Source organism: Chiloscyllium punctatum, chromosome 5 (assembly GCF_047496795.1).
Source record: "Chiloscyllium punctatum isolate Juve2018m chromosome 5, sChiPun1.3, whole genome shotgun sequence".
In the NCBI taxonomy this organism is placed as follows: domain Eukaryota; kingdom Metazoa; phylum Chordata; class Chondrichthyes; order Orectolobiformes; family Hemiscylliidae; genus Chiloscyllium; species Chiloscyllium punctatum.
Window position 1 is genome coordinate 72,584,311 of NC_092743.1, and position 23,146 is coordinate 72,607,456.

General features: G+C 39.9%; 1 protein-coding gene across 1 annotated transcript in view; it reads left to right on the forward strand.

Annotated features, from left to right (window-relative positions):
- The window catches only part of LOC140476793 (uncharacterized), a 567,118-nt gene that overhangs the window by 188,499 nt on the left and 355,473 nt on the right, over positions 1-23,146 (forward strand). Inside the window, exons 23-27 of the mRNA XM_072569588.1 lie at positions 5,704-5,855; positions 13,917-14,074; positions 16,270-16,328; positions 16,822-16,860; positions 21,578-21,741. Of these exons, the coding sequence (XP_072425689.1) occupies positions 5,704-5,855; positions 13,917-14,074; positions 16,270-16,328; positions 16,822-16,860; positions 21,578-21,741 (572 nt within the window). The remainder of the gene's footprint in view (positions 1-5,703; positions 5,856-13,916; positions 14,075-16,269; positions 16,329-16,821; positions 16,861-21,577; positions 21,742-23,146) is intronic.

The window sequence follows — 23,146 nt, forward strand, 5'->3', positions numbered from 1 at the left end:
TCTCTAAACCTGTCTATGGCATATTGTCCCTACCTATTACATTCAATTCTCCTTACAATAAATTATGCCAATAAATACAGCTTTCTTCATTACTTGCTGTAGCTGCATATTAGCATTTTGTGATTCAAACACTTGATCACAGAGTGCTCTGCAATATCTCACCATTTAGCTAATATGCTTATTTTGAAATTTTTTCTTCCACAATTGACAATTTCCCCACATTATGCTCCATTTGACTACTCACTTCATCTATTACTATCTTTTTGTACCCTTTTTCTTTCCTTTACACAACTTTCCTACTTGGTTTTGTGTCATCACCAAATTTGACAACCATACTCTAAATCCATCCTTTCATCCAAGTCACCAATGTAAATTGTAAACAGTTGAGGCCCCAGCAGTGTCCCCTGTAGCATGTCACTTATTACATCTTGTCAATTTGAAAAAGACCCATGTTTTCCATCCATCCTTTCATCCAGGTTATTTATATAAAACAGTTGAAGCCTGAGCATTAGTTCCTGTAGCATGCCACTTGTTAGATCTTGCCAATCTGAAAACATTCCATTTTATGTCTATTCTCTGCATTCTGTTAGCCAGTCGATCTGCTACCACTAAGATACAAATATTAAATGTTAGGAGCAAGAATAGACTAGTCAGCTCTTATAGCCTGCTCCACCATTCAATATGATTGTGGTTGATGGTCCAACATAGTACCCTGTTCCTGTTTTCTCCCATACCATTTGATCTCTTTAGCCCCAAGAACTATATATAACTCTTCTTTAAAAACATTCAATTGCTTTCTGTGACAGAGAATTCCACAGGCTCACCACTCTTTGGATGAAGGAATTTCTCCTAATCTTGGTCCGAAATGACCTACCCCATATCCTTGGAGATCATGAAAACTGCAGATGCTGGACAGTCAGAGTGGACAGAGAGTTGAAGTGGAAAAAGCACAGCAGGTTGAGCAGCATCAGAGAATAAGGGGAGTCATATTTCAGGTTGGAACCTTTCATCAGTCCTGATTATCGGAAGACTCCCCAGTCATCAGAAGCATCTTCCCTGCATGTAGCCTATCTAGTTATATTAGAATTTTATATGTTTCTATGAGATTAGCATTCATTCCACAGAACGAGATTTATTTTCTGCACTTTATCAAATGCCTTCAGTAAATCCAAATAAAGTACATCAACTGGTCCCCCTCTATCAATAACACATTATTTCCTCATAGGACTCCAATAGATTGGCTAAGCTTGATTTTTCTTTCACAAAGCTATGTTGACTCTGCCTAATTGAGAACCTTGAACTAAGTGCTCTGCAAGACTTCTTTAGTAATTATTTCTAACATTTTCCTTATGACAGATGTTAACCTAACTGGCCTGTAGTTCTTTGTATTATATCTTGCTCCCTTTCAGAATAAAGGTGTTAGATTGACCACCTTCCAATCTAACAGGACCTTCCCAAAGCTAGGGACTTTTGGAAAATTAAAACCAATTCACTACCTGTGTCGAAAACAACAAACGCTGGAGATCACAGTGGGTCAGCCAGCAACCATGGAAAGCAATCTAATGTTTCGATTCTAGGTGACTCTTCATCTTGACTCAAAACATTATCACTCCATGGCTGACCCATTATGATCTCCAGCATTTATCGTTTTCAGTACAAATTCCAGCACCTGCAGTAATTTGTTCCTTCATTAAGTGTGTCACTTGCCACTTCATTTAAACCCCTCGGATGAAATTCATCAGGTCCTGGTACTTGTTAGCCCATAACTCCAATAATATACTCAGTACTACTTCTCTATTATTATAATTTTCCTGGGTTCCTCTCTCCATTCCATTTCTTGATTTGTAGCTGCTTCTGGGATATTCCTGGTATTCTGATTAGTGAAGTCTGATGCAAAATAATTTAAGGAATTCAGGGCTACGGGGAGAATGCGGGTAAGTGGAGTTGAAATGCCCATCAGCCATGATTGAATGGCGGAGTGGACTCCGATGGGCCGAATGGCCTTACTTCCACTCCTATGTCTTATGGTCTTATGGTCTTATTTGGATAAGCACATGAATGAGAAATGTTTGGAGTGATATGGACCAACTACAGGCAGAGAGGACTAGTTTAGTTTGTGATTATGGTTGGCATGGACTGGTTGGAACAAAGGATTTGTTTCTGTTTTGTACGATTTTGTCTTTTTAAATTTCCATGATCAGTACTCTTCACTGATTGTATACATAGCACCAATATTTAGTTTGTTAACTTTTCTGTTTTAAATATATATATAACAACTCTTTCTATCTATTTTTATACTTATGGTTAGATTTTTATTTTTTCCCTCCTTATTAGTTTATTAACCATTCTTTTTTGGTTGTCATATTCCCTCCGGTCTTCTGATCTGCCACCTATGTTTCTTTTTACTTCACTGGTGGAACATGGGCATCGCTGACCAGTCAACTTAGAACATAGAACATAGAAAAATACAGCGCAGTACAGGCCGTTCGGCCCTCGATGTTGCGCCGACCGAAGCCTACCTAACCTACACTAGCCCAATAACCTCCATATGCTTGTCCAATGCCCGCTTAAATGACCATAAAGAGGGAGAGTCCACCACTGATACTGACAGGGCATTCCATGAACTCACAACCCGCTGAGTAAAGAATCTACCCCTAACATCTATCCTATACCTACCACCCCTTAATTTAAAGCTGTGTCCCCTAGTAACAGCTGACTTCATTAGCGGAAAAAGGTTCTCACTGTCAACCCTATCTAAACCCCTAATCATCTTGTACACCTCTATCAAATCTCCCCTAAACCTTCTTTTCTCTAATGAGAAAAGCCCCATGTGCCTCAGCCTTTCCTTTTATTGGCCATGCCTAGTTGCCCTTGAGAAGGTGGTGCAGTCTTGGAGTGCTGCAGTCCATTTGCTGTAGGTCGACTCATAAGTCTATTTGGGAAGAGGTTCCAAGATTTTACCCCAGCAATGATGCATATATTTTCTAGCTAAGATGGTAAGTGGCTGGGAGGTGGTATTCCCACATATCTGCTGCTATTGTCCTTCCAAATGGATGTGGTTTAGATTTGGAAGTTGTGCTGTAAGGATCTTTGGCAAATTGAGAATTAGAATCCTTACAGTGTAGAAACAGGCCATTTAGCCCAACAAGTCCACTCCGCCCCTCCAAAGAATATCCCACCCAGACTCATTCCCCTACATTTATCCCTAACTCATGCACCTAAGCTTTACATCCCTGAACACTATGGGCAATTTAGCACATTCAATTCACCTAATCTATGCATCTTTTGGTCTGTGGGAGGGAACCAGAGCATCCGGAGGAAACCCACGCAGACACAGGGAAATTGTGTAAACTCCAAGGCTGGAATTGAACCCGGGTCCCTGGTGCTGTGAGGCAGCTGTGCTAACCACCATCCCATCATGCTGTCCCCAGGTTGCAACGCATCTTATAGATAGTACCCACTGCTGTAACATAGCATCAGTTTATTGTTTGTGAATATGGTGCCAATGAAGCAGCCTACTTTATCGCAAATAGTGTCAAGTCTCTTGAGTGTTATTGAAGCTGTACTCAGCCAGACACGTGGGGAGTATCCTTCAGACTCATAATGAGCAGGCTTTGAGAACTCAGTAGGTAAGCTATTCATGAGACTTCATCTTCACAAGAAATGTGCAGTGGTCACTATTACCAATACTGTCATGGGCAGGTGCATCTACAGCAGACAGATTGATGAAGATGAGATCAACTTTGTTTTTCCCTCTTGTTATTTGTCTCGCTCCCAATGCAGATCAGTCCTGCTGTTACGTATTTTAGAATCCATAGATCAGTAGCTCTGCTGTTGTGAGCACTTATTGGTGGATATTGAAATCCCCCGCCCAGAGTACAAGTGTCCATGCCACCCTCAGTACTTGTTCAGTGGAGAAGTACTGATTCATCAGCTGAGGGAAAATGGTAAGTGATAATCAGCACAAGATTTCCTTGCCTGTGTTTTACCTGATGCCATGAAATGTCAGAAGATTCAGTGTCAATGTTGAGGACTTATTCCTGACAATATAATACTATAATGCAACCTCGACTGGGTCTGCCCTGTTTTTCGAGATAGGATACATCCATGGATGGTGATGGTGTCTGAGACATTGTCTCTAAAGTATGATTCCAGGAGTATGACTGTATCAGGCTGTTTCTTGACTGATCTGTAAGAAAGCTCTCTTACTTTTGGCACTAACCCTAATGTTGTCAAGAGGGCTTTGCTGGGTCAACAGGACTGTTTTTGACATTGTCATTTCTGGTGTTTAGATTGATGCCAGGTGGTCCATCTGATTTCATTTCTTTGTTGAAACTTTATAGCAATTTATACTCCTGAGTAGCTTGCTACGCCATTTCAAAGGATAGTTGAGAGTCAACCACATTCCTGTGGGTCTGGAGCCACATGTAGGCCAGTCCAGAGGAGGATGGCAGATTTCCTTCCCTAAAGGACGTTAGTGAGTCAGCTGGGTTTTTCTGACATTCGGCAGTGCCTTCATGGTCATCAATAGATTCTTAATGTCAGATGTTTATTGAATTCATATCTAGCATCTGCATTCTGGTAGGATTCAAACCCAGGACCCCAGAACCTTAACTGAATTTCTAGATTTCAAGTCTTGCAATAATATCATTTAAGTTATCACTTCTCTTCTTTGTACAATTATATGTTATATTTTTCTTTAAATTTGATGCCATCATAAATCTTTCTATTTAACCACAACTTGGAATATTACTTGTCTATTCTGTGTATTCTGAAATGTCCTGTTCAATGTCTGTTAATACATCTCTGTCCAACCTAATTTGCCAATTCACTTTAGCAAGCTTTGCTTTCATACTCTCATAATTGCCCTTATTTAAGTTTAATAAAATAGTCATAGAACCATCCTTCACTCTCTCACTCTCTCTCCATATAAAATTGGATCAGATTGTGGTCACTGCTTTCGAGGGGTGCCTTCATCAATCTTATCTCATTACCTATTGCCTGTTCATGTTTATCTTGTCCACTGGCTCCAGAACATGGTGTTTGAAGAAATTATTCCAGAAATGTTCTATGAAATCATCATCTAGGCTAACTTGTGAGCAGATAATATGCTATGCCTTCCACACTTCGTTTCAGCTCTGATGAAGAGCCATCTAGACATGAGACATTAGCTTGCTGACTCTCTCCACGGATGCTGTCTGACCTGCTGTGATCTCCAGCATTGGTTGTTTTCAATATGGATCGTATGTGGTTCTATTTGTCTGGGCTGTATCTTCGCATCTGATATTTTTATTATATACAGATTAAAATCCCCTATGATTATCATTGTGTCTTTCTATTTCCTTTCTTCTATTGTAAGGTGTGATTACTTTTGGGGCATCCACACACCATTCCAACATTTGAGTTAATTCTTTTATCTACTCTCATCTCTGTCTGAACAGTTTCTGCATCCTGATATCCTAAATTAAGATCATCATTCTCTATTGTGCTAATGCTATAATTAACTAACAGAGGCACCCCTATATCTCTTCTTTATGAATTTCCTAAATCCCCTGTATTCTTCGGTGTGTAGTTCCAAATTGAAGAAGTCCCATTGGACTCAAAATGATAACTCTATTTCTCTCCAATGATGCTGCCAGAATGGCTGAGTTTCTCCAGAATTTCTCTGTGTTTATTTAATAAATCTTGTGTTGCATTTCACAGTGGTAAAATACCAAGTTTGTATTCACACTGGACAGTTGGAAAAATTGGATTCTTATCTTCCCATTTACCTTTGTATTTATGGAGAAAGAGGAGACACTGGACTACGTTATCTGTACAAATTTGACAAATCTACCAAATTCAAAGAAGGACAGGTAAGCTTTTGAGCAGACAAAATGGACCTTGTTTTCTTCTATTTGTAAAATTGATTAAATAATATTTCTTTCATTTAAGAAAGAATAAACGTAATAGTAGAGGTATTCATGACTACTATTCTGGAAATTAGTACACTTTCTGTGGTGCCAGGGCTAATGACTGCATCCACATTATTATTAAGATATCAAGTTATCAACATACCACCTTCATAAACAGGAAATTCTTCCACTCACTGAATGTACAGGTGCTAGGTGATCACATCAGGCTTTCATGGACTTGTGTGCACTGTACTCTGGAAACTGCCATGATTTATTTATCTGGAGGAATTTCAATTGCCTCAGCTTTTTCTGACACCAACAAATAAATGATACTTGCAAATAAATATAGTCATTTTTTAAATGTCATAAATATAGACATTAACTACAAGTTTTTTTTATCAGAAGGATAAATGTCATTTTGCGGTACATCTTCAAGCTGTCAATAACATACTTAATTGTATTGCAGGTCAGCATGTGGCTGTTGAATTATTTATGTGCCTAAAAAGGTCATCAGACATCCCTTCTTTTAAAGGGTATCTCCTATCCTCCAAAATCTAACCACCAGTATCCAGGAGAAAATCCAATAAAATCTGTGAATCATGCATACCGGACACATCTTGTACACCACAAAATGACATTCCAAACTGACTGTATTCATGTGTAAGTATTATTTTTGTGCTAGTGTTAGAAAAAGCTGAGGCAATTGAGTTTCCTCCGGATAAATAAGTCTTGGCAGTTTCCAGAGTATGGTGTGCACAAGTGCATGAAAGCTTGATGTGATCAGATACCATCTGCACATTCCGCGAGTTGAAGGATTTTCTGTTTTTGAAGGTGACATGTTGATGACTTGATACCTTAATAACAGCTTTGATACAGTCACTAGCCCTAGCACCATAGAAGGCTTATTAATTTAATAAACTTCCTTTTTGTGTTGTCATCTCAGAAGTTAATGAACTTTTCTAACCAAGCAAAGAGGACACCTGTAAATACCTTGACACAACTCTGTGCAGTTGTCTATGATATTCCACAGAGGCCTCATTCTGAGCCCTGGAAAGAGATTCAGAGCTACTATGACTTTGACAACCATTGGCAGACATAGATGTAAGCAGACTGGTGCCAGAGTTTAAAATGAAATATGAATTTCCTATAGAAAGGTTTCACAGGTTTATCTACTACAGGAATTCTCTCCCTAACTATCATTTATATCTTCTGTAAAGCCTGAACCAGTCATAGATGTGTGAATTTGACTTTCAATAAAATGACCATCCTTAAGTTTAGATTTTAACTAATAAATACTGGTCTATTTTCTTTGAAACCAGAAAGCTGAAAGAGGATTGTACTTTCTGCTGAGGCTGTGAGTACTTCCTGGGTCTCCTTTACTCAACATAATAGAGGATAAAGGAAATATAGCTTTATTGTTTTTTCCATTTAAAACAGTTTGCAAAGTGATATTAAAAGGCTAAATGTTTTCTCAAATGGAAAAAATGTAAAATAAATATCATATTTAAGAGGGCAAAACGAGTGCACATTAACCACAAGTTTTTTTTATCAGAAGGATGTTTTGAAACTTGAAAGAGTTCAGTAAAGATTTACAAGGATGTTGCCAGGGTTGCAGGATTTGAGCGATAGGAAGAGGCTGAATAGGCTGGGGCTGTTTTCCCTAGAGCGTCAGAGGTTGAGGGGTGACCGTATAGAGATTTCTATAATCATGAGGGGCACGGATAGGATAAATAGACAAAGTCTTTTCCCTGGGGTGGGCAAGTTCAGAACTAGAGGCATAGGTTTAGGGTGAGAGGAGAAATATGTAAAAGAGACCTAAGGGATAACTTTTTCTTGCAGAGGGTGGTGCGTGTATGGAATGAGGTGCCAGAGGAAATAATGGAGGCTGGTACAATTGCAGCATTTAAAAGGCATCTGGATGGGTATATGAATAAAAAGGTTTTGGAAGGGTATGGGCCAAATGCTGGCAAATGGGACTGGATTAAATTAGGATATCTGGTTGGCATGGACGAGTTGGACTGAAGGGTCTGTTTCTGTGCTGTACATCTGTGTGACTCTAACCTTGCACCTCTTTCACAAGGTCCAAGCAACCAGTTTATCAAGAAACCAATAAATACTGCTGACAATGGTCAATCTCTTCTAAGCTATATTCATCCTCCTCCTCCATCTCCTTGGCGTCACCCGTGCTGTCGCCAACTTTTGACCTTTGCTCCTCCCTCTGGTCTCTCACCCCTCTATGGTGCAATTGTGTAAAAGTGCCCTGACTATTATACAGCATCTAAGCCATGATGCACATTCTTGCTCCTATTGAGGTCACTGAACTTCCTGCCACAAATTCCCAAGTATGAAGAGTCAAAACATCCGGGCAACGGATGCTGCAGGCCCCACCCTTTCAACACCCTTGATATCATTCGCCCATCTGTGATTTAACTTGCTGAAGTTTGTGGGACACAGTGAAAAATTTAAAAACTGTTGAAAAGAATACCCACCTTCTCCAAAGAGCTCTGATAAGGGTGGCATGGTGCTCAGTGGTTAACACTACTGCCTCACAGTGCCAGGGATCTGGGTTCAATTTCACTCTCGGGCTGTGGTCTGTGTGTTTGCACATTCTCCTGTGTCTGCATGGGTTTCTTCCAGGCGCTCTGGTTTCCTCCCACGGATGGAAGATGTGCATGTTAGGTGGATTGGCCATGTTAAATTGCCCATAGTGCCACAATGATGTGCAGGCTGGTGGGTTAGCCATAGGAAATACAGGTTTACAGAGCTAGAGATGGGGGCAAAGGAGAGTGGGCCTGGATGGGATGCTCTTTGGAGATAGATTCAATGGGCTTTATGGCCTGCTTCCATACTGTAGGAGTTCTATGATTATAATAGATTTATGTGAAAGTTTAAACCACTTCCTCAAGTTTGTAATGTCTACAAGTCATGTTTCTGAATGTTCAGTGACAAAAGTTGCTTCTGAGTGAAGGCAGCGACACTGTTGAATTAGAATCCCTGCAGTGTGGAAACAGGTCCTTCAGTCCAATAAGTCCACACTGACCCTTCAAAGAGTAACCTACCCAGACATTCTCCAACCTATATTCATCCCTGACTAACGCACCTAACCTACGCATCCCTGAACATTATGGGCAATTTAAGATGGCCAATTCACCTAACCTGCACACCTTTGGATTGTGGGAGGAAACCAGAGCATCTGGAGGAAACTCCACACAGACAGTTGCCCGAGGCTGGAATCAGATCCAGGTCCCGGATGTTGTGAGGAAGCAGTGCTAACCACTGAGCCACTGTGCTGCCCTAATAGTGATATCACCTCTGTGAACTATGCTTGCATGAGTAGGCCCTGTACTGCCCCCACATATGCATGCAGTGAAAACCTTGGTGTGGCCAAATATAGCGAGTGGGACTCCAGTGCCATTTTTGCAAAAGTCACCAAGCCATGTAAATTATTACTTGTCTGATCTCACAGTTTTCTTTTTGTTTGCCGATAGGGTGATCTCCTCAGTGAAGTTTTGTTTCATCAACTGTGCATGATTTGATTTAAGGTTTCCTGAGAAATCCAAATCTATATTACTGTGGTTAGTTGTGTCCATCTCTATTCTGGAAGTTGATCATCTTTGTTTCCTAGATTCCAGAAAGTGATGGATACAACATAAGAAGTAAATCAAAAGTAAATACAAAATAGAATAATGATAAGCAGAGCGCATCAATAAGTGCTAATGATACCTTAACTGATGCAAACTGAAAATCCTTGTCCATTGACTGTCCCTTCTGCAATATTTGGAATATTACCATAGAGAATCAATTTCTGATGGAGGACATTGCAACAATATTACTATATTAATTTGAGCTTGTGTAATAATTGTATAAAATTGAGGAGTATGATGTGAGTGCACAAAACCTGGGGACCTAACAAATGAACAATGTAAATAATGTAACCCATGCACTTTGTTTACCAATATCTTGCTTTCACCCACAGCTAGCAAACTAAAGTCAGAGTCCTATAGCACGGAGAAATGCCCTTCAGCCTTAACTGTCCATGCCAATCAAAATGTCCATCCACGCTAACCCCATTTGCTTGCACTTGGCCCATATCCTTCTAAACCTTTCTTATTTATGTATTTGTCCAAATGCCTTTTAAGTGATGATAATATACCTGTCTCAACCACTCCCCCTGGCAGCTCAATCCACATGCGTACCACTCTCTGTGTAAAAAGTTGTCCTTCAAGTTCCCATTTTTTCTTTACCCTCTTACCTTAAACTGATGCTATCTCATGCACAATTCCTCAATTCTCCAAACCTAGGAAAAAGACTAAGTGCATTCACCCTATCCATGTCTCTTATGATCTTACACTTTTATAAGATCTTCCTTTAGTCTCCTACTCACTAAAGAAAAAAGTCCTAGCTTGTCAAACCTCTCCCTGTAACTCAGTCCCTTGAGTCCTGTCAACATCCTTGTAAATTTCTTCTGTATTCTTTCTAGTTTAATGACATTGTTTTTATAACAAGGTGACCAAAACTGAACACAATACTCCAAGTGCAGCCTCACCAATGTCCTGTAAAACTGCAAGATAGTGTCCCAACTTTTTTTACACAGTATTCCAACTGATGAAGGCCAGTGTGCCAAAAGCTTTCTTCACTGCCCTGTCTACCTGACTCCACTTTCAGAGAACTGTGCACCTGAACACCAAGCTCCCTCTATTCCAATCCACTCCTGAAGACCATGAAACTCCTACTTTGATTTGACTTTGCAAAACGCAAGATCTCACACTTATCTATAATTAAACTCCTTTTGCCATTCCTTGGCCCACCTCCACAGCTGATCAAGGTCCTGCCGCAATTTCTGATAACCTTCCTCACTGTTTTGAGAAGATTTGTAGCTCAGGTTGAAGTTCTGGATATAGGTTTTCTTGCTGAGCTGGAAGGTTCATTTCCAAACGTTTTGTCACCCTACTAGGTAACATCTTCAGTGGGCCTCCAGGCGAAGTACTGTTCATGATTCCTGCTTTCTATTTATATGTTTGGGTTTCTTTGGGTTGGTGATGTCATTTCCTGTTCTTTTTCTCAGGGGTTGGAATGCCATGCTTCTAAGAATTCTCGTGCATGTCTTTGTTTGGCTTGTCCTAGAATGAATGTGTTGTCCCAGTCGAAGTGGTGTCCTTCCTTATGTGTACATAAAGATACTAGTGAGAGAGGGTCATGTTACTTTGTGGCTAGTTGGTGTTTATGTATCCTGGTGGGTAGTTTTTTGCCTGTTTGTCCAACGTAGTGTTTGTTACAGTTCTTGCACGGTATTTTGTAAATGACACTGTCCTCACTGTCCACGATACCACCTATTTTAGTGTTATCTGCAAACCTACTAATCATGCCTTGTACATTCTCATCCAAATCATTGATATAGATATCAATGCACAATGAGCTTATCACCCACCACAGAGGTACACCACAAGTCAGAGGCTTTCAGTCCGATATGCATCCATCCGCTATTACCCTCTACTTTCTACCATCAAGCCAATTATTTATTCAGTTTGCGAGCTCTCCCTGGATTCCATGTGACCTAACCTTCCAGAGCAGCTTATCATGTGGAAAATTATCAAAGCCTTAGTGAAATCCATGTAGGCTACATCTACCATCCTGCCATCATCAATCTTCCTGGTTACTTCATCAAAGAACTTTTTGTGAGACATGATCTTCCATGCACAAAGCCATGCTCACTACTCCTAATCAAACCCTGTCTTTCCGAATGCATGTATATCTTATCCCTCAGAATCTTCTCAAGAAACTTGCCTACCGTAGATGTTAGACTTACTGGTCTATAGTTTCTTGGTCTTTCTTTGCAGCCTTTGTTGAATAAGGGCACAGCATTGACTCCTGTCCAATCTTCAGGGACCTCACCCGTGGCTAATGATGATGCAAACGTATCAGCCAAGGCACCCGTAATTTCTTCTCAAATCCCATGCAGGGTTCTTGGATATATCTGATCAGGACCAGCAGATTTATCCACCTTCATACATTCTAATATGTCTAACATCTCTTCTACTGTAATATGGACTGTGTCCAAGATATCATCATTAACTCACCCAAGGTCCCAAGTCTTCATGTCTTTCTCCATGGTAAACACAGAGGAGAAATATTCATTGAGGACCTTACTTATCTCTTGTGGTTACACATATGCATCTGCACTTTGGTCCTTCAGGGGTCCTATTCTCTCTCTAGTTATTCTTTTTCCTTTAATATACTTAAAGAATCTCTTGGATTCATCCAATGCTTCTCAGTCAAAGCTATCTCATGCCCCATTTTAGCCCTCCCGATTTTCTTCTTCAGTACACTCCTGTAGCCCCTATAAACTTCCAGGGGTTTCCTTGATCCTTTGCTGCCTGTACATGAGCCATGCCTCCTTTTTTTCTTGTCTAAGCCTCAGTTTCTCTTGTCATCCAGGGCTCCATATTCCTGCCAGCCTTACAATTCACCCTCTCAGGAATATATAGAAACTCTAGCTATCACACTTTTAAAGGCCTCCCACTTGCCGAAAGTCCCTTGGTCTGCAAACAAACCACTCCATTCAACCCCTGCAAGCTCCTGTTTAATTTAGAATTTGAATCTATGGATCAAGTTAAAACACCAGGTTATAGCCAACAGGTTTATTTGGAAGCATTAGTTTTTGGAGTGCTGCTCCTTCATCAGTTTTGTCCCTCTCCATAACAATTTTAAAATTAAAATTGCTTCCCCACTGTCGTCTCAGTCGCCTGTCCTGCCTTATTTCCCAAGAGTAGGTCGAGTTTTGCCCATTCCTGAGTAGGATACTCTATATACTGCTTGAGGAAACTTTTCTGAACACTCTTAATGAATTCCACCCCATCTAAGCCCTTAATGCGATGGTAGTCCTAGTTTATGTTAGGAAAATTAAAAACCCTTACTATGACAACCATACTGCTCCTGCAAATCTCCCCAATCTCCCTGCATATTTGTTCCATTGACTATTTGTGGGCCTATAGTACAACCCCAATAATGTCACCATGCCCTTATTTCTTAGCTCCACCCACAAAGCCTCACTGGATGATCCCTCAGTTCTTTAATCTCTGACTACTGTGATACTCCCCTTAATCAAAATTGCAATTACACCTCCCCTCTTTTCTCCACCTCTGTCCTGCCTAAAGCACCTGTAACCTGGCACATCAAGCTATCAATCCTATCCCTATAATATAGCTAAGTTAGGTGAATGCTCATTTGCACTGGAAGAACTGTATGGCAATTGCAGTAGCAACCTCCTCAGGTCATAAGGACATCTATCATGAATTCACCTACTAATCTTTTGACCATTTTAAGAATCAAAATAGTCAATTTAATCTTGCATGAAAAATAGTTATTTTTGTTGAATGAGGAATATTTAGAAGATCCAGACATCAATCCTACCTTTGCATTCAAAGTTGTGTCATATTTTGATGCTTTAGAATGAAAGCATATGCCCTAGCTGGGACCCTTGCACTGAAATGCATTTTTTCCTAGTAGTGGTAGCAAACAATTCACAATATGTTTCTGTGGCATGGAATGACAAGTATTTTGGAAACCATTTGTTCACAGCTGAAGTATTTGTGGCAGTATGTTTTTTTCACTTCGCTTTAATCATTTCTTTAATACAGCTCCAGATCAACATGGCTATTTCTTGAGGTATCTCAAGTTGCCACCGATTTGACATTCACTGTTAGTAATGGATTGTGAGTAGCTGGTACCAGATGACACATGTTTAGCACTATCTATATACTAGCACTGTATATTCTCTTCTAATATTCCTTCACCTTGCACAGATATATGTTTTTTTTAGGCTTTTTCCTTCATTATTCAAGCTACCTGGGAGTGCTGTTATATCCACGCTTTTTTTGTTAAATGGGTTTTTGTTCCAGATGAATCTTTAATGGTTCAAGATCTGATCTCGAACAAAATGCTAACTCTGAAACATTCCTGTAATTTTGACTGTGTATACCTTCATTTATAGATTCCTAAAATATTTATATTATATTCTTCTAGGGTGTTGTTTTCCAATTGGAAGCTGTGTCCTTGGGTAAGCTACAGAAGCTACTACTTCGCACAGAAAATGATAAAAGATCTCAGCGCTGGTATTGTGACAAAGTGGTTATTAAAGAAGAGAGTGATAATAGATTAGAATATGTCTTCAACTGTGACAGGTAACATGTTGCAATGTATGGGACAAAAATATGTTTTATTGGAATATCTGACTTCCCAGCATTTTGTAATATAATTAGATAAAAGTTCTTGTGATTCTTTATGAAATCTGCAAAAAACATGTTGGGGGAATGTTATTTATTGGTTTCACTAACTGAGACAAAGAATGGTGTGAAAATTAGATCAGAAGTCTTAAACTTAATCATAGTGTTACTGAAAAAAAGCAGAAATTTGACTTCAGTCATGCTGGAATTTTAAATCCCCTGCAGTGCTTAAGGAGTGGGTTCATGGGTGGAGTGGTTTGAAGGAGAAAAAAGTTGTATGGCATGATGGGCGACATCACGTCTGGCTACCTGCTTTCATTAGTATTTTACTAAAGAGTAGCATAGTTCTAAGGTGGCTTCCCTACAGTTGGAGCATTTTAGGTTTTAATGGGGAAAAGTAAGGACTCATTGTGACTGATTCATTTTTCTGGGGCAGGTGGTACCATTTCTCTTGGCAAGGCTCATGTACAAACCTTGGTGACATATCTGTGGGAAGGAGCTGGGGCCCTCCCGTGATCAACAATTGGCCAGTAAAGTAGAAAAGGCTGTTTCTACAGCTTTCCAGAAGTATACCCTATCTCTCCACAATCTACCTCACTGACTCCAATGAACCCATCCTCTTGCACCTTCAAATCCAGCCTCGCTAATCCTCCTCTTAAGAAACAGGATGCAGTCTCAGCAATGACAATCACTCAGAGAATCACCATAGCTTAATAACAGAATCCCTACAGTGTGGAAGTAGGCCATTCAGCCCATCAAGATCACACCGACCCTCTGAAGAGCATCCACCCAGACCCACCCCTCTATCCTATCCATGCAACCCTACATTTCTCCTGACTAATCTACCTAGCCTGCACATCCCTGGACCCTATGGGAAATTTAACATGGCCAATCCATCTGACCTGCATATCTTTGGACTATGAGAAGAACCAGAGCAGCTGAAGGAACCCATGCAGACACAAGGAGAATATACACATTCCACACAGACAGTTGCCTGAGGGTGGAATCGAACTTGAGTCCCTGGTGCTGTAGGCAGCATTGCTAACCAATGAACCACCATGCATAAATGGCCTACTTCCACACTGTAGGAATTCATCACTCTTTGGACTTCAGAGCAATCTTTAATCTGATTGGCCTACAACTCTTAGCCAAAGAACATCCTCCAAAGTTTAGGGATGAGGGATGCGGAGGCCATGATCTTTGACAGTTTACAGCCTGATGACCATCAAATCCAGTCAAGGTGACCTGCTGCCAGCTTTTCAGTCAATGAGAAGGGCCAGGTCCTCTACAAAATATTTAACCAATGTCTTTTAAAGAGAATAAGGAAAATAATTGCAAGAAATGAAACTGCCAACAGAAATAATTAATCAAACAGCTGACAGGTATAACATTCCTCAGTGTATATGGCTGTTTTCTGACATACCTTTTGCGAGATAACAGAATACTATTGCTGGAATATTGCAGAAATTGAGCCAGATCCCTGACATATCCAAGTGTTTCTGTTTTACCTTCTGTAGGGAACACAGGATCCCCTAAAAGGTAAATGTTGGGCTCTGTGGATATGTATAGTAAAATGTGATGATGGGGGGAAAAGAGTCTTTGACTTCTTATTCTATCTGATAACAGGAATTATCACTTGTAGAGCTCAATCTGGACCCATCGTATCTAAAATAGGAGGTGTAACAATTTTCTGATGGATGGTTTTGAATCCTATCAGGGAATAATGGAACTAAAAGCTTTCTTTAAAAAAAGTGTTTTTACTGTGCATGTTGACCAATAGTTCAAGTACATGGACAGAATTGGAATATGGAGACTTGAACAACTTTCCTCAAGTGCTGGTTGAGTGCTGGAAGGTCTAATTGTATGGGATTGGAAACAGACATGTACCAGATATACCGCTATAATGAAGCTTCAGCCAGTCTTTCCAATATTTATTAGGTGTCTGCTAATCTATTCCCACATACTCCTTGTTCCTGACATAACCACTGGATCATAACCCAAGGAATTTAAGCTTCAATATGTATCGCATTGGAGATAAATGATTTTTCTATTCAAATCTAGAGTTATCTTACACATCAATGCTACATATATTAGCAAAGTATTATAATATTGTGATATTTCCAATGTAACATGTAGATTTATGTTTATTGCAGGTGGTTTCCATATATCTTAATGGATGTTGTCCAGCCAGAAATAGAGATCAAACTTTCTGGTGAGCACCCTTAAAAGACTTAAGGGTGGGGATATTCTGAATATTGTACTTTTATTATTCTGTCAGCTATGATGGATTATAAAAATATATACTATTCAGAATAAGATTTTGTGATCTGCCTTCACACAGTTACAAAAAAGAACCAGACTCCAGAATGACACTGAATTTATTGTATGCTATTTTAACAACACTGAGAAGACTTGACACCTAAATATTTGAGAAATGTTTCTGATCACATCCTCAAGTAACTAGCCTCTGCTTGAAACATTATTGATCCAATTGAAGCTCTCCCTTCTTACATTCTTGACCAAGCAATCCTACTCAAAATGTATAATGCACCTTAAAAAAAACTAAATTGAGTTCAAGGAAATATGCAGACAAGAGAAAGAGGAACCTGCGATAGAGATGAGTGCTGAAGCTCCTAATACAAATAAAGTTGAATATTGTTCATTTTTTTGCATGTAATTCTAAGTTTTTTTTCTTGTATTTTCAGAAATTCGACAGGACCAGAATTCACAGGAAATTATTCAAGGCAAGAACACATAAAATTTATAGACTGGATCTTGTATGACTGTTAATTATGAAAATCTTAATTCACATTGATATCATCAAACCTTTTCAGAACAAGAAATAAATTTTCATTAGTCCAACAATCTCCTTTGAACTAGTTATTAGAAAGCATACAAATAATGCATTAACATCCCTCCAGTATTTGCTTCAGTTCCTGATGGGATACATCTTGCATGCAGTCCCATTTTGGAACTTCAAATTTCTTGAAGCATAACATACCCATGGATTGCAGTACTGACATCAGTAATCTAAACAAGAATAGCCACATTTGTGGGAAGGTTTTTTTTAATCACCTCAAGATAGAATCATCAACAGACAATTGAAGTTTGAAAAATATGAGTTTTCTCCCAACATAATTTTGCCTGATGAATATTGCTCAAGGCTTTTAATGCTTAGTTAGCAAGGAATGTATTGGGCATGGCATGGGCCTATGTGTTTTGATTTACCATGTAAATTAGGTAGTTAGGCTCAAGCATGTTTTAGTTTGGTAGGCAGACTCTACAATTCTAACTCATTGAACCACTGTTTGGTTAGATAGGCTGTAGTCAGAAGGATGCTAGTAGTGTACTCACATATTTTACAGTGAACCGTTAGTTGCCATGTCATTGACAAGGAGCTCCCTGTTTGAGACTAAAGTCACTTTGTATCAGTCATCTGTTAACTATTTGTGATGGGGCCTCCTTTGAGGGAGCAATCCTTCAGGAATCAAGGTAGATCTCCAATATTTGCCTGACATTGAAAATTGACCCTCTGCGACTTAGTAATCAAATGCCTGAGGCAAACAGATCCAAACTGTTCCATGGTAATGCTAGTGAGTAAACTACACATTAGCTGACTAATGGAATCTAGATGGAAGTAAATGATCATGTCTGTGTTAGCTCTTTGCTAGAGCAATTCAAACTAATCCCACTGCTCTGACTTTTTTCTAATAATCCTGTAACTTCTCTGTTTCAAGTGGTTATGTCTTGAACCATAAATTTATAGACCATAACTTGAATTAGTTCATATCTGCAATGAAAAAATGCCCAAACGTTTCAAGACCCCAATGACAGGGGAAGATGCAGAGAGCCCCTTGTTTAGCTGTGCTTGATGCACAATGGTGTTCCTCAAACTCCACTAACAATCCCTCGCAAGGAAAGGGATGCTTACAATGGAGTACAGCCCATAGCACATAGACCACAGAACAAAGAACATGTAACATAAAACATTACATCACAGTACAGGTCCTTCAGCCCTTGATGTTGCGCTGCCCTGTGAAACCAATCTGAAGCCCATATAACCTACACTATTCCATTCTCGCACATATACCTATCCAACGACCACTTAAATGCCCGTAAAGTTGGCGAGTCTACAGCTGTTGCAAGCAGTGCGTACTCTAAGTAAAGAAACTACCTCTGACATCTGTCCAATATCTATCACCACTAAATTTGAAGCTATGCCCCCTTGTGCTATTCATCACCATCCTAGGAAAAAGGCTCTTACTGTCCACCCAATCTAACCCTCTGATTATCTTATATGTCTCAATTAAGTCACCTCTCAACCTTCTTCTCTCTGACAAAAATAGCCTCAACTCCCTCAGCCTTTCCTCATAAGACCTTCCCTCTATACCAGGCAACATCCTAGTAAATCTCCTCTAAACCCTTTCCAAAGCTTCCATATCCTTCCTATAATATGGTGACCAGAACTGTATGCAATATGCCAAATGTGGCTGCAGCAGAATCTTGTACAGCTGCAGCATGACCTCATAGTTCCGAAACTCGATACCTCTACTAATAAAAGATAACACACCTTATGCCTTCCTAACAGCCCTATCAACATGGGTGGCAACTTTGATGGATGGATGGCAACATGGACACGGAGATCTCTCTGCTCATCTACACTACCAAGAATCTTAGCATTAGCCCAGTACTCTTTATTCCTGTTACTCCTTCCAAAGTGAATCACCTCACACTTTACTGCATTAAACTCCATTTGCCACATCTCAGCCCAGCTCTGCAGTTTATCCATGTTCCTCTGTAGGCTAACAACATCCTTCATTGCTATCCACAACTGTACCAACCTTAGTGTCATCTGCAAATTTATTAACCCATCTTTCTATGCCCTCATCCAGGTCATTTATAAAAATGACAAACAGTGGTAGACCCAAAACAGATCCTTGCAGTACACCACTAGTAACTGAACTCCAGGATGAACATTTCCCATCAACCACCACCCTCTGTCTTCTTTAAGCTAGCCAATTTCTGATCCAAACCGCTAAATAACCCTCAATCCCATGCCTCCTTATTTTGGGCAGTAACCTACCATGGGGAACCTTATCAAACACCTTACTGAAATCCATATACGCCACATCAATGCTTTACCCTCATTCATCGGTTTGGTCACCTTCTCAAAGAACTCAATAAGGTTTGTGAGGCACAACGTACCCTTCACAAAACCATGTTGACTATCCCTAATCAACTTTTTCCTATCTAAATGATTATAAATCGTGTCTCTTATAATCTTTTCCAACAATTTACCCACAACCGAAGTAAGGCTCACAGGTCTATAATTACCAGGGTTGTTTCTACTCCCCTTCTTGAACAAGGGAACAACATTTGCTATCCTCCAGTCTTCTGGCACTATTCCTATAGACAATGACGACATAAAAATCAAAGCCAAAGGCTTTGCAATCTCCTCACTGGTTTTGCAGAGCATCCTAGGATAAATCACCTCTGGCCTGTGGAATTTATCTGTTTTCACACTTGCCAGAATAGCTATCCCTTTCCATCGCTAAAGTAAACATAACTGAATTGTGGTCACTATTAGATTACTTACAGTGTGGAAACAGGCCCTTCAGCCCAACAAGTCCACACCGACCCTCCGAAGAGCAACCCACCCAAGAGGAAACTGGAGCATCCTGAGGAAATCTACGCAGACACTGGGAGAATGTGCAAACTCCACACAGACAGTTGGCTGAGGCGGGAATTGAACCCGGGTCTCTGGCACTGTGAGGCAGCAGTGCTAACCACTGTGCCACCGTGCCGCCCACTATCACCAAAGTGCTCACCTACCTCCAAATCTAACACCTGGCTGGCTTCATTGCCCAAAGTGTAGGCACAAACCTACACATGTAAGCTTTTAATGTGATGAAGCTGTTGTGCTGCAGCTACCACATAGTTCTGACTGATAGAAGACTCTTTTGTTCTAACCTCCTATCGTAGATACATATGAGAAATTTGAAGATTGAAAATCAGCCAGTTTGGACATGTCAATCAATAGCATGAAGTTTTGGAGGTGGATTTGAAACCTATTACTATAAACTTATGCAGAAGTAGGGCATTCAGTCTATCAAACTTACTCCATCATTCGTTGAGATCAAGGCTGATCCGATGATACTCAACTTCATTTTTCCGTCTTTTTCCCCTTCAAAGTTGATCGCTTACAAGTTTTAAATCTGTCTATCTCAACCTTGAACATACTTAATAACCCAGCTTTAACTGCCTTCTGAGGTAAAGAATTCCACCTTCTGAGAGAATCCAAAACTCCTCCTCATCTCTGTCTTAAATGGGGAACCCCTTGCTCTGAGATCATGCTGTCTGGTTCTAGACTCTCCCATAAGGAGAAACAGTTCTTTGTCTCCATCCTGTCATGTCCTCTAAAAACTCTGGATATTTCAATTAGATGGCCCCTCATTCTTCTAAAGCCCAGTGAGCACTAGCTCAACCTACTCAACCTCTCCTAGTCTGACTTGTGCATTGTATTGTTTTCGCAAGACTTCTTTTATTTTCTCCTTCATTCCCTTTGAAATAAAAACTAACAATCCATTTAACTTTCCTATTGTCTGCAGTACCTGGATGCTACCTTTTGTTATTCATATATGAGGACCCCACATTCAGATCTTTCTACAGTCTATCTCCATGTAAATATTATTCAGCTCCTTTGTGTTTCCTGGCCATTATTCACATTACATTTTTGCCTACTCACTGAACTTATCTCTATCCCTCTGCAGTCTGTTTGTGTCATCCATACCATCGTCTTCCCACCTATTTTTGTATCATTCACAAATTTGGTGATATTGTATTCAATTTCCCCGTCCAAGTCACTTATATAGGTTGTAAATAGTTGTGGTCCCAGCACTGACCTAAAAATGCCTCCTTTTTCCCAACTCTTAGTCAATCCTCTATCTATGCTAATCTAAACCTGCCATGACCATGGACCATGATTTTAATCAAGTGACCTTACTTTATCAAATGTCTTTTAGAAATCTAAATGTTTAACATCTACTGATTCCCTTTATCCCTCCTGCTTATTATCTTCTCAAATAACTTGAATATAATCAACTTGTGGCCCAGAGGCAGGGATGTTGTTCGACAAAACTTCTATCCCTCAAACTCTGGCTACAGGTGAGTGACTTGCTCCAGGTGAAAAACTAACTATTGAAACATGCACGTGCTTCATTTGCCAGTAGACTTGGGAGAAAACCTAGGGAGGAAGGATTACTTCTCTGTAAATGAAATCAAAATTTTCCAAATCAACCTTGTTATGTATCAAGTGTGAATTTCTGTCATCTTACTTAATAAAAGAACAACACAAGGGCTAAAGATAATTGTTATTTCAGTATCAACCATACTTAGTGAAATCATGTGCACTTGTTTTATTCCAAATAATAAAAATTATGGGTTTTATTTTGTTAATAGCAGCAGATACATGGGAGGTGATAGTCACGACTGGAAACTTTCATCTAGCTGGCACTGAAGCAACTGTGATCATTTATGCATATGGCGACAAAGGATCATCAGGCCCAATTGTTTTAGGCACTGGAAAGCAACAACTATTCAAACCGAGTAGCACTGATACATTTCAGGTAACAAGGAAGATGACATAATTGCCCTCAAGTAAGAATGCACATATGTAAAGTAATTAGCAAATATGATTACAAATGTAAGGAACTCTCAAGTAAAGTAAAAAATAAAATAAAAACAAACTAAATTTGACAAAATAACCAAAATAAAAACATAAAAAATACAAAGTCACAATGGAGATCAAAAACTACTAAATACATGATGTAGAAATACATAATATGAACGATATGGAAGTGAATAAATTGAAAATCAAAATGTACACATAGTATTTGAAAGGTTTTGTAATAGTTTCAAAACATTGGGATACCTTCTGGGGAAATTCGGAACTATACAAAAAGGACGGGTTGCACCTGAACTGTAGGGACACCAATATCGTGGCCAGGAGGTTTTCCAGAGCTCTTTGGGAGGGTTTAAACTAGATTGGAGGGGATGGTGGGAACTGGACGTACAGATTAGATGATGGAATAGGTAGTAATTGGCCAATACAGTGTGCAGAGAGTTTGTGAGGAGGGGTGGGCACTTGACTGGGCAAAGGTGCAGTCAGTGTGATGGGTTGAAGTGTGTCTACTTTAATGTAAGAAGTAATGGAATAAGGGTGCCGAACTTAGAGCATGGATCAGGATTTGGAACTATGATGTTGTGGTCATTATGAAGACTTGGATATCACAGGGACAGGAATAAGTTGTTGGATATTCTAGGGTTTAGATGTTTCAAAAGGAATAGGGAGGAAAGTAAAATAGATGGGGGTTGTTGGCATTGCTAATCAAGGATAGTATCACACCTGCAGAAAGGGAGGTCATTGAGGAGGGCTTGTTTACAGAGTCAACATGGGTGGAAGTCAGAAACAGGAAAGGAGTAGACACTTTATCGGGACTTTTCTACAGATCCCCACCTCCACTCCCCACCCCACCCCCACCCTGGCAACAGAGACACAGAGGAGCAGTTTGGGAGGCAGATTTTGGAAAGTTGCAGAATTATCAGGGTTGTTGTCAGAGGTGACTTAAACTTCCCTAATATTGATTAGACCTTTCTTCTTCAAATAGTTTGGATGGAGCAGTTTTTGTCAGAGGTGACCAGGAAAGTTTCCTGATACAACATGTAGATAGACCGACTAGAGAAGAGGGCATATTGGATTTGGTGCTTGGTAACGAACCATGCCAGGTGTCAGATCTCTTGGTGGGAGAGCATTTCGTTGATAGTGATCACAACTCCCTGACCTTTACTACAGTCATGGAGAGGGATCGGAAAAGACAGTAGGGAAAATATTTAATTGGGGGGAGGGGAAATTACAATGCTATTAGTTGGGAACTAGGGTGCTTAATTTGGAAACAGATGTTCTCAGGAAAATGCACAACAGAAACATGTTTAAGAAGCGCTTGCTCATACTGCTGGACAGGTTTGATACAC